Genomic DNA, 12843 nt, shown 5'->3' with positions numbered 1-12843 from the left:
CATGTGGAATTATTATTATTATTATTATTATTATCATTATTGTTTGTGCATAGCTAAGAAGTGACTCAGTTAGCATCACAGCAATAATAATTAATCCATTTATAAAATAATGATAAGTTAAAGGTGCAACATGTAGTTTTGGGGAATCCATTTTAATCAGAAGAGAAAGACCTACACTGACTACTTTTTTATGTCTAAACAAACTAAATAAAAAAACTCTTCATTTTTCATAACTGAATAAACTGAATAAACAAACTGACCTTAAAGGACAACACAATTTCATACTGTTTTACTTTGTTTTTTATTTGGCGGACCCTGCCACCTTTCTAGCTTCAAACAGTGTTCTGGACCTTATTTCCTCTGACAACAGCTTGTTTATTCAAAAAAAATATATTTCTGAGTTTGTATTATTACCTCATTGATATTGTAAATTTGAAAATTCAGAGTTTGAATTTCTTCCACAAAACTACATAGTGCCCCTTTAAACTTCTTTTGCTATCTCAAATTGCATAAAAAATTTAACAAAATAAGCTTTTCTATTTTGAAGCAGTTTTTAGATAACTGGCAAATCAAGTTTACAGTAAAGATAAAGTGAAAATAGTTTGTTTACTCACTAACTTGATTTTGAAGTTTTCAGTGGACCTTTACTTTTAAATAATGAGTCGAACACACATTTCACACACTCTTCATATGCTTTAATTCTTATATAACAGACCCATTCTCCACTTTTCCCTTAAGTCTCTGAAAGAATCTTTTTCAGCAAAGTACAGCAAAGAAATATACGGCGTACTGCATAAAAAGTGACAAAAGTACTGTTAAGACAACTAACGCGTTGTGAATTCCACCTCTTCACTACTGTCACTGGGGAGGCCGTACCAGGAATTGCTTCTCACACTGACCAAATATGTTGTATTTGGCTCCAAGTATTGACCAGGTATTTCATAGTACTTCAGTCCAAGTTGTAGCCAGTCTGTAGCTGGTTGGAAAGATTTCGATACCTGGAATGGATAAACATATGATATAATTAAATATCCATGTCTATGTCTACATTAAATTATACATTCAGTTATGACACTCCTACCTTTTCTGTGTCCCCTTTTTTACGATAAGTCACAATGGCAGTCAAGTCTTCACTGACACTGGGCCTGTGCTCCATGTTTGTCCTCCAGGTGACTTCAAAATTCCCATTGGACTCTTTCACTGTGACGTTTGTTGGGACTCTGGGCTTAACTGTGGAAAAAGAGAGACAAGAAAAGTAAGTTTCTCAGCCTCCACTCTGGATCAATCTATTCCAGGCAGATGCAGATTTCCAGTTAAAAAGTCAACTTACAGCTATCGGCGATGCTGATGATTTTGGAGCCAAAGCATTCAGCTCCTTTACAAACTCTTGCATTGTGAGTCTCCCCATAGATTAGAAACATTTGTTCAGGGCAACAACAACACCTTTCACTGTCACACTGCTTGACAATGCAATGCACTTCCCTGTGGAATACCAGATAATTATATGTATGTATATAACATCATTATATGAAATATTTCTGGATTCTCAGGCTGATTCGAATAAAAAAACATTTGAATTAAGATTAATTAAGAATGTAAAGATATATAAATTAGGTTTAAAGAGCTTACTCAGACCGGCTGTCGCTCTGGAGAGTCAGGTTGTATCCAGAACAGTTTGGTGCTTTAAAGTCACAAGACATCCTGACGAAGTCATGGGTACAGGTAAGATTTTGGTCCACTGTGTTACTAACTCCTGCATGAAACAAACAACCAGAGGAGATTCATGATTAGGATTCATTTTAAAGCTGTCTATGTCCACTGGGCTGTACGTACCAGAGAGAGCGACAGCAGTCGCAATATTTCCTACAACAAGTAGGGCGACAGACAGCATAACACCAGCTCGCCTGGAAGAAAACACAACAGCAGAGGATTTCTTTACTTTTAAGCGTTAAATTAGATTTTTTACATTGGATAATAGAGAAAACCTACATTACCTCTCTAACTTCATGCTGACACGAGTTCAGTCCACTTGTGCCCGTCCTGTGAAGAGTGGATGTGCTGTACTGTGGGCTCTCTCTTTTTTCCTGATATGGAAATCTCTTACTGGAAATATTGCACCACTGTTTCAGTGGAAAAGCTTTCCACTCCCACTCTTGGCCATGTTGTTGTTGACATTTCAGTTTCAAAAGTAAATAACCCGATGAGTTAAGTTGTGAATAAAAAATGGTCGGCTACCAGATGTCAATATGCAGAGACAGGAGTGAAGGGAAGGTGAGATATTGTCATGCATCATAAGATGGGAGAGTTTAATATGCAGTGAAATACATTTACTCAAGTACTGTATTTAAGTACCATTTTTGAGGTACTTTCCTTGAGTATTTCCATTTTCTGCTACTTTATTCTTGCACTTCCCGACATCTTGGAGGCAGGTATTTTACTTTTTACTCACTATATTTGACTTTTTCTTAGTTACTTTGCAGATTACTTTTGTTTGTTTCTTTTGATTGAATCAGATACTTACAGTAATGTTTCATAATAACCATCATTTATAAATGATACATTTATAGTTAATTAAACTTTAGTTAAGTTATTTCAGTGTTCACAAACAAATAAATCCTTTATAAACCATTTATTAATCAATTGTAAAGGTTTATAAACATCAGTTGCAATTTTATAATGGTCATGGTCTAGATAATGTTTATAGTTGAACTACACAGTATTTATAAACCATCCACCAGTACAGCAATTATCAATACAACTGAAGCAACAACAGCAGGATGAAATGAACCATCTGCTGTCAATACTATACTCTAAGTTACCTTAAGACAATAATAATAAACAACACAGTTCACTCGATAATCGAAACAAGGCTTTTATTAAAAAAAAGAAAAATTGACATTTTCAAATTCAAAGAGAAAACCAAGAAAGAAGGAAAGTCTCATTTCAATCAATAAAAAAAACACAAGTTACAGACAATTTAGCAACTCTGGCACAGGAAGACAAAAGTAGCCAAGTGGCTTTGCAAAATAACCAAATATCAAAACCTCTTTCCTCTAACAAAACTGTACAAAATGAGTTCTTGTATAAATAAGAAAACTGTTCACAAACAGGGAATGAGACGAGCCCGTCGGATTTTCAAAGTGTGAGTGTGAATTGGTTCATACAGTGCGGAGCAACAAGACATGGTTTTATTATTTCATGTTCAAAAATGTGAGTTTTAATAAAGTAAAATACAACTATTTAAACTATCCAATAACAAAAAAAAAAATAGCAAACTAAGTCTTTATATTAGAATGATGAAGTTATTACTGAAAATCAAACATATGAGGGGTACTCTGTATCAACCAAATTAAGATCTTTGAGAAGACATTTTGAAAATCCAGACTGGGCAACATCTAACCACCTGTTTGGAAATCCTGTTTTAGCAGCAAAACATTTTGAAGCTATGAAATAAGCCATCAAATCTACATTAGGATGGACAAAAAGAGCATTTTCAAATTGGTGTCGAAAATAATAAGTGCAAGGAGATTTTTTTTCTCCATCAAATATTGTGCACTGTCTTTTGAGCACACCTCTTTTTTTTCATAAAATTTTAATGTGACTTAAGGTTCTACAATTTTCATGATGCTGAATAATTTTGGAGCGTCGTGGTTTCCTGTAATTTTATCTCTGCTGACAAGTTTGTAAAAAAAAATAAAATAAATGAACACTGCATCGTAACAAGTGGTCATTTCATAGTTCCAAAATCCCGGTTTACGTATTAAAAGTGATGGCTAATACATGGAATATCATTTCTCTGAACATATAAACAATATCCATGACATTTTCCTTCATGGTGCACTGAATCTGAAAACTTGCTAGTCACTGTGTTATCTGGACAGGTTATAAATCATAAAAAAATCCAAAACGACAAAACACACAAGAAGAAACTAACAAAATTGTGTAAAGAGGAAGTGGAAGGAGAAAAAAAAAGACTATTTACAAAATTAGCTCTCGTGTCTGAAAACGCTGACCATCATTAAAGTTCTGTGTTTCTCCTGGGTGTATGCGGAGGCCAATAAAGTCCATTGACATGCACTCAAACACTCCATGACGTATACTGAGGGAAACTCAGTTTAATTAAAACACGTAATCAAAACCAGATCGTTTCAGCAGTTGTTCACTCTGAAAATCAGCTGATATATTTTGATCCGTGCACTGATGACGAATACAGTGGTGCCCAAAAAGTTCTTAACAAAACCTTAAAGTACTTAGTAGTTGAAATTTATCAACAGAATGTGAAGAAATAACAGTTTTGACGTTATGACTTTCTGTGCCTACACTGTAAAATATGACAAAGTAACTTTACTTTAATATCGACAAAACCGATTACCTCACAATTACCAAATAGAATAATAATTTCAAGTTGTTAAAACTTAACTAATTCACTTGGTAACTCTGATGTTATTTTTCTGACGTCTTTAAAGTAAAGTCAACTTTGTAAAAGTTTACAGTGCATGTACTGAAGTTAGCTTGCTAACCAGCTACACTGCAAATCTTAAAAGTTGACCTTACTTTAGAAAAGTCAAGAAACCAATTGCCTCAGAATTACCAAGTGAATTAGTTAAGTTTTAACGACTTAAAATTATTAGTCAACTTTACTTAATGTAATTTTAAGGCAATCGGTTCCTCGATTTTAAAGTCACGTTGTCAGATTTTACAGTGTAGCTACATCCTGTGCAACGTTCCTGTGACACTCCCCTGGTAGTCCGAACTACCAGTCTGGACCGCTATTTGAATGGCTAATCGAGCTAACTAGCTTACGGCAGCCACAGATAGCAGCAGTTAGCAGTTACTCTGGTGATATGCTGCCCCCTGATCGTTTTGAATCTTAAATTTGACAGGTGGCCAGTTCTTACATACTGCACCTTTAAACTGTGGCCACGATGTGAAATATTGTGTGCATGTCACCACCATTATTGCGACCTTTCTTTTTCTGCATCTACCGGAAACCAGAAGGCCAACAGAGGAAGTTTGTCTGTGACAGAGAGCTAAAAGATGGGTGGCTACAACATCTTTGGTTGCGGAAATGAACAGAAAAACACAGCAAAAAGGTCGACATGTGAAAAAGTAAAAGATGAGAACAGGATCATCAAACTGCGAGCCTGGAGACAGACGTTATCACACTGTGTTTTTCACTGGATTCAAACATGGATGGTCGAGGAGCAGCTCCCCGCGAAGACTACAGCTAACTACTCAAACAAGCCTGTTGCCATTTTTCTGCAGTATATACAACTTAGTGTCAATCCTATGAGCGCTCAGGCAGTTCATCCAGAGAAGAGACATTAAGGCTTCGCTAAAAAAGGGTTTTTGCAGAATTTTCGGATCACTCACAAATTCATTCAGACTTGCTGTCTCACTAAAGGCTGTAAGAATCGTCTTTAATGGCACTTCCATGGTCTAGTGAGCAGTCCTTTGTAAAACCATGATTTTCTATTATCTACATATCTACAGTTTTTGATGTCTGTATAAATTAAAGGTCAACATATTTTGAATGTAGTGACGCGAGCTCCACTCGGTTCGCTGACTGAAAGACTGCGTGTATGAAGCCTCTGCTGCAGCATCAGTATGAGTCTTTTGGATCAGCACTAAATGAAGTCATTGTTTGGTTCTGAAAGGCTTTCCTACAAACAGGTCCGACACAATATGAGGACAGACGACGAAAAGTTTGGAACGGAGATCTGTGTGAAAACAAAACGTGATGTGCACAAGATAAACAGCATCAAGAGAAAAACACAACTAACGTCTACTCTGCTATAAAAAGCTAAACTCTACAGCTAAAATCAAAACTACTTCAAAGATAAATCCATCAAAAAATAAGGCAAATTAGCTCAAAAAGTTTTCAAGTGACAGACGAAAGAAAAACAAACAGAAAACATGAAACTTTCTACAAACTAAAAATCACTGACAGAGAATCAAACTCAGGTGACAACAGCAGCATCGAAAACAAAAAAGACCTACAGCTCCCCTTCCTGTCAGACAAATTATTCTCAGGGATCGCGTTAGTCTTCTATTCGATTTCCCTCTTTGCTTTTGCTAAACTATATCTTAATTTAGTCACTGCATTGTTCTTTGTACACTCTCAGTAATCTAACCGCTCAGATCCAAAGCACGTTTGCTTCGCTCCTTCGACGGAGGATGAATTTTAATGATACCTGAAGGTTCGCCACAACAAAACCGCTTAAAACCACTTCTCACGGACACGGATGTAACATGGAGTTACATTATAGCAACACAGAATGACTATTAGCATGAAGAGGTATCATTTTGATGGTGAATACAGGACTTGAAGTGAACTGAAAGTCTAATAATTTACACGAGCCAAATATCAGAGCTCATCATTTACGCGTGGGGTAAAGATCATCACGTCTTTATAGACTACAGTATTAAATAACTTCTTTTTCTATAAATGTATGTTTCAATTATCTAAAAACTCTAAAAAATAGAACTATAATTCAAATATAAATAGAAATAATTGATTGTCTTTTGTTCACCTATGGAATAATGGTTTAAAGTCTAAAAACAACAATGAGTTTGACTAAACTATAAACAATGTTATCATCATCTGTGCGTGAATAGAAATCTCTGCAGCAGTTACAGGAAGAAGAAGTAGCTTTAAACGGTTTGCCTCCCACGGTTACAATGACTCCACACATCAGACCAGCAAGTGTTGTTTTTTTTGTTGTTTTTTTTGAATCTGTACAAATTGTCGCCCACGCTGCTGCAAGTAGAATGTCAAACAACAGACATCAGGAAATAAAAATAAATGTTTGCATATTTTACAAAAAAAAAATAAAAGACACATTGTGTTTCAACTCTTCCTTGAATCACCCTGAAACGTCCAGAATGCTTTTCTTTTTTTTAAAATAAGAATTTGTTATATTACGTGCACAAAAATAATGCTCTGTGTCTTTTCCTCCTCTCATAATTTTTTTTTCTATTTTTTTTTTTAAAACTTCTCGTTATGTTCCTTTTTTTTTCAGTTATCAAAATAGATCAAAGCTTCTGTGAAGAAGATTCCCACCTTTGGTTGATCAACTCTTGAGGATGTGAGCAGGAAAGTCCAATAATGTGAGTGTTGTCCTTTTCTTTAAAAAAACAAACCAAAAGAAAAAAATACAGACATACACACGCGCGCGCGCACACACACACACACACACACACAAACACGCACAAACATGTTCCTTTTGTTATCCATGTTCAAGTCCGGGTGCTTGGTGATGGTATGGAGCACAGTTCTCTTCCAGCTGAATCCTGTTTGGTTGGATTCATCTCGTGCCCTCGGCCCCACCCTGCTGGGAGCTGGAAAACACACAACGCAGCAGTGACACACTGAACCTGCTCAACTTCATTGTTTGGATGTATTTTGAACACTGTGGTCATTTTGCTTTCTACACATGCAGGGTTCACATTTTATTGCAAAGATAAATGAATAAATAAATAATTCTATAAAATTGTTATATCTGAAAATGGCTTCTATGTTTGAGGTTTCTTTAGATAGGTAATAATATAAGTAACAATTTGTCAACATACTGAACTAAATAATTGTGTTTTTAAGCTTGCATGAACAGCTAACAGAGCTGCAGGGATCCTGAGTCCTAGCACCCAGAAATCGGTTAGCATTTTTTGCACTTCTGGTTCCCTTATCTCAAAAAGTCTTGGTCTGTGGTTATCACAGGCTTAAGCTATTCACACGTTTTGTTCTATGACATAAAATACATACAGTGTTTGGGTGTATTCAAAAAGGCGGTTGCTAACACGTGGTTAATGAGACAACAGAAGTTGTCACGGACATTAAACGTCGTCACGGCCAACACAAAGACTCATCTATTCTACTTTACAGGCCGACTTTAGTTGTACATTATTCTAACTCTGACTTTACCCCTATTAAGACTGATCATTTTATAATAAAGTGTGTACAGTAAAGTGTTGTAGGAAGCTTTGTGTTGCTGACATTGAAGTCATGTGACCGCAGTGTGCTTTGTGCATAGCCTAACGTTAGCTTTTTACTTCAGCCGATTGCATTTATGCTTCAAAAACATGGAAAAGATTATCTTGCTGAACATAACGTGTAAATATCATAAACTTGTGTTTGCCACAGAGACTATTTTCTGCAATAATCACAAAATCCAGTGGAAAAATACCATCCGTTTTTTTGTCAAGGAAACCAGGTACTAACTTCAAGGTTACCCCACAAAAATAGATAATCCTTGCAGCACTCTATTGCTCGAAATATAATCCCTCACTGGTAACTGAAGGTGTTTTACAATAAAGCAGCCATGACGGCCTCGACCCGTAAAGAAATAGTTTGACATTTTAGTAGATGAGCTTATTTGCAAGCCTATTTTACATTTGAAAGACTTCTATTTTTTGGCTCTTCCACTCTCTGCTGTCTGCCTCATTGACTTCCTTCAGGAAGTCACTGCATCTTCTCGTCTAATTCTATAAATCAAATAAGCATAACCAAACTGTAAAACTGTCCAACTCTTCCTTTAATGTTTGCAGTAAATCTTTATGTGCAATCAGGATTACGCGACCATGTTGCCACGTTTTAATGCAGCAATAACCTTAACATGTCTGAATATCATGGTAAAAAATAACCATGAAAGAAAAAACTGTAGCTTTTCCAATTTGCACTGGTCGGTACCGAACAGACTTTTATAACCAAATGAATTTGAACTAAAATTAGTTAATTTCTGTAATTAAATTAACAGGTTTAGTTTAAAGTTACGTTATCTTGATTTTCCACCACAATAGCACAGGAATGTAACATTAATAGTGTAAGTCTCATCTGTCTGAGTCCTTCAAGTTTCTAAATGGACCAGTGTGTATGCTGATTTGTTGAGTAAAACATGTCTAGGCTGTTTGATTTAAATATTATTATGAATTTTGCACCATTTCTACATGTCAGTCAAGCTTAACGACTAAAAAAAAAAAATCAGCCAATGTCCTTCGTAATTTGTAGGATGGGGCAGAGAAACTCTCTCTGTCTTACCTTAGTTTCACTTGGTGTGTTGGTAAGAGTAGTTTGTGTGTTCTGCGGGAGTCTCCATTGCAACCTGTTGCTGTTGACCCCCGTTCTCCTGGAAAAAGAGGACAGGTTGTTCAAAGACTATAAATGACAATGTGCGTCAATGAAACAGATTTTTTTAAGGACACAGAAGAAAAAGAAGAATTTTCCCACTGCCCTCCCCACCAAGTCAAGGTCAATATCTTTGAGTGGATGAAGCAAAGAACAGTCAGATTTTAACCAAAAGCCAGTGCACACTACAGGACGTATTTACTAAGAGGCATGCTCAACATTTATCTTGTACTACAATTTAAATGGTAATTCTGTGTTTATTTAAACCTGGGCCTTAGTTTGGTGCGTAAATGACTAATAGGTACAACATTTTCTGAGACTGAGAGCTGAGATTGTTATTCTGTCTGACCGCATTATGGAAAGGATCCCTACAGAATAGCAAAATCACTTTGGTTTAATCAAAAACAGCTATTATACCACTCCGTTCAAAGCTACCAGACTCCACTGACAGAAACAGTAATTTTACCTTGCAGAACACAGGAGTTGCTGGTCCACCGCTGCCACGAAAGATTAGCTTGTTCTACTATTGTTTAACTTTTGAAGGGTTTGGTCAGATCCAAACTATCTCTTTAACTATCTCGAAAGGCTTTTGCAAGTCTAGCTGTAGTCTACATGGCATTTCAATATTGAGAAAAGAAACTGCAATTTATATCACGATTGAATAGATTGTGATATTGGCCAGTTTTTGGCCAGATCGCCCACCCTGACCTATGAGTCATTTACATACAATACTGTGCAAAACAACAACAACAAAAAACCGAGGGGGCGCAGGTCTAAGAAATGTCGGAGTTACCCTTTGAAGAGTGTCTGAAGTTGACTTCTACCTCCACACCCTTCTCTCTACTTCTCTCTCTCCTCTCCGACCTCATACTTGATCTTATCTGTCCAACCACAGCCTGGGTTCCCGCCTGACGACTGTGCCTCTCCCCATTCATAAACCTGCCATTTTTTTTCTCATTCGCTGTCTTGCTCATCCTGCAGGCTCCCACTGCTGTCATTGAGCTCCACCTTCCAATAAATGATTCAAGACTCCCCGCAGGCTCAGACGGCCCCCTGCAGAGCGCTGTGCCAGAATGTGTTTCAAACACTGTGGAGTGTGTGCCAAAAGTCTTCATAAAGTCATTCTGACTCTCATTCATGAGTAGCAAAGGCCCCTGAAGTAGAATAATGGAGGAGCTATTGTAGACCCATACTGTGTGTTTCAACAGCATACAGTGCTGAAAGAGGATTACATGGGGAAATATAAGTAGTATATATAAATACATTTATTAAGTAATAAAGTGTTGCTATTAATTATTCAGTGAGACAGTGAGAAAGACACTAAACCACAACGTAAATGTTTGTAGTGAAAAACTTTTTTAGCATCGAGTGTTTTCTTAGAGCACTGTCATGCCTCATATTACAGTAAAGTAACAAGCAAATTCAAATAATTCAAGAATAAAAAGTAGACTGCTAATGTAACCCTACTCTGCCTCATCAGCTTATCAGGATTTAACTGTGCCAGTGAGAAAGATTTGATTAACATTTCATATCTTTCAGCTCTGAAGCACAGCTCTCATGCGGTCCCATATTAGACATTTTTACTGAAAACTGAATTAACTGAACTTTTAGATTAAAACAGCTAAAACCTCAAAACCTCAAGGAATTTCAGTGACGTAATGACTAAAGATGCATTGAAACCAGAGAACTGACTCAAAGACAAAACAATACAAGACAGTCTGTCCTATCACGTTTCTGCTTCTCCTCCTGTGTTTCTGTTTCATCTTTCTAAATTAGCACATGAATCAATACTGCCTGAACTACCATGAAATCTGAGATGCTTTGTTTTTGTATTTATAGAATAGAACTGAAGTAATCAAAGACAATATGCTTGCTTCTACCTGTCGTACAATACTACACACACATACACACACCTTCAGGGCACATGGACACTGTCCAGCTCAGTCACTTTGAATTATCATCTCCCCTTCTTTTGTGCATTAACTCTTCCACTCCTTAAAATACATACGAATATGACCCAGTTTTAGTAAATACGTCCCTACGAGAGCTTTAATTATTAGTCATCCACTTCATGGCAATATTAAATGTAAGCAGCTGAGGTTGAGGCTAGCTTCATACCTCTTGGACACTGGAGGGAGGCACTGGGGTGTACTGGGGGATGTAGGTCCCCTGCATAGTTGAGTTGGCCGGAATATACTGTAGGGAAGGCAGAGAGGAAACACAGAGCGTGTGTAGTATCTGACATGAATAGTTGACCTTGTGAAACCCAGGACAGTTAGCTACGGACTTTTTGCCGGATGCATCATGTGTGTGTGTATGTGTCTGAGAGAGAGTGATGTGCGTGCGTGATTGGTACTGACTGTGCCCGTGCTGCCCAGGGACAGATGGCTTAGCTGCTGGGTGAGAGGTCCCATCATGGACGTTGGCTGGATGGACATGGCGTGATCCATAGTTGGGGTAAGAACTGTACCCTGTGAATGCATAGAAACACACACACATACATTCCAAAGTCTGAGTCTCTAATGTGTTTACAGTTTTTAAGTTCCTGAAACTATAGCTGACAAACGCTGCACCCGAAACCACGTTCTCTCTTGACAAACCTGATTCCTCCCACGAAAACTATCACGTGATTATCAGAGCAGACTGTGTCATCATCATATGATTAACAGGGTTAGTCAAACATACACAAATATGTCACAAACTACATTTAAGCTGTAGACAATGATGCTGATTAACATCTGTTGGCCAGAGTTCATCCCACAATATCTCATAGTTGCGTTTATATTTCACTTTTTTGCTGACAGGTAGCTACCAAATTCAAGCCAAAGCACATTCAGTGGCTGAGTGTAAATGTGGTGTTACATGAGGGGGGGAGAAGGTGGTGGATACTCACAGCTGGCTGCATGAGGTATGACTGATGGTGCATCCAGGACGGGCTGTGTACCTGTAGATCAGGAAACACATCATAAAAATGAAAAATGAAGTACTGACATTAAGGCAGTTGGCAAATCAGTACGGCTCTAAATTCAATTCATGTGAGTCATAAATACAATCCCACCTGGTAGGATGAGACGGGTGAATGCATGTAGGGCGAGAGAGAAGTCTGGGCGATCATCCGGTTTGGAGCCAGACTGTAGGGTGAGGAGTAGAAGCTGGAGAAAAGACAGAGCAAAGCGGGAAGTAAACATGAAGACAGACACACCATGTCAACAATCTGCAGTATGTCTCCAACTATGTCAACATCATTTCTGTGTTCCTTCGATGCCCAGCAGAGGGCAGCACGTTACTAGATTTTGAGCACTGTGCTTATTTTCCTGAAGGGTTGGGACTGTTTTCAGTCAGTTCATGCATACCACTCACCCATTTTGTAAGGCTGTGGGGTCATACGCAAGCGTCATTCCTCCCTGGGAAAACAATACACAGGATTCAGAACCAGTGAGGTCATACAGACACCGTTGTAGTCCGTGTTAAAACAGTCAGCTTGCACACAGTGCACAAATTCCAAACTTTTAACATTTTCTTGCTTCGCTTTCCGGCCAGAATTGTAACATACGAGTACAGGAAGTTCATAGAAGGAATGTTGAGTTGAAGTAGTCAACTCACCGCGTCTCCGTCTCTAGCCCAGGGCCTTCCATTCTGAAGGTACTTCCCCTGGTTCTGCCTCTTCTTCTGACCTCCGTCTGCAAACTTACATAATAAGGGCTCTGTGGGCACTGAAGAAG

The 12843-nt window shown here is 37.7% G+C and overlaps 2 protein-coding genes across 3 annotated transcripts in view; both read right to left on the bottom strand.

Moving 5' to 3' along the window:
* Positions 1 to 673: 673 nt before the first annotated feature.
* Positions 674 to 2092, bottom strand: LOC140998682 (uncharacterized). Its single transcript, XM_073469033.1, has 6 exons — positions 1995 to 2092; positions 1834 to 1904; positions 1630 to 1753; positions 1331 to 1482; positions 1082 to 1230; positions 674 to 998 (listed from the first exon to the last, which is right to left on the bottom strand). Exons 1-6 carry the CDS (start codon positions 2006 to 2008, stop codon positions 825 to 827), a joined length of 684 nt encoding a protein of 227 aa, XP_073325134.1. The 5' UTR covers positions 2009 to 2092; the 3' UTR covers positions 674 to 824.
* A 767-nt stretch (positions 2093 to 2859) lies between these two features.
* Positions 2860 to 12843, bottom strand: part of LOC140997794 (RNA-binding motif, single-stranded-interacting protein 2-like) — a 32451-nt gene continuing 22467 nt past the window's right edge. For both annotated transcript variants that reach the window (XM_073467826.1, XM_073467827.1), the window contains exons 7-14: positions 12725 to 12834; positions 12482 to 12525; positions 12180 to 12273; positions 12015 to 12065; positions 11482 to 11592; positions 11240 to 11317; positions 9035 to 9122; positions 2860 to 7341 (exon numbers count right to left, since the gene is read on the bottom strand). In XM_073467826.1, the coding sequence (XP_073323927.1) occupies positions 9042 to 9122; positions 11240 to 11317; positions 11482 to 11592; positions 12015 to 12065; positions 12180 to 12273; positions 12482 to 12525; positions 12725 to 12834 (569 nt within the window). In that variant the 3' untranslated portion in view covers positions 2860 to 7341; positions 9035 to 9041. The remainder of the gene's footprint in view (positions 7342 to 9034; positions 9123 to 11239; positions 11318 to 11481; positions 11593 to 12014; positions 12066 to 12179; positions 12274 to 12481; positions 12526 to 12724; positions 12835 to 12843) is intronic.

The sequence above is a fragment of the Pagrus major genome, chromosome 6 (genome assembly GCF_040436345.1).
Source record: "Pagrus major chromosome 6, Pma_NU_1.0".
Taxonomy (NCBI): domain Eukaryota; kingdom Metazoa; phylum Chordata; class Actinopteri; order Spariformes; family Sparidae; genus Pagrus; species Pagrus major.
Note: the sequence above shows the minus strand (reverse complement) of the source record. Positions and strands in the feature narration are given on the sequence as shown.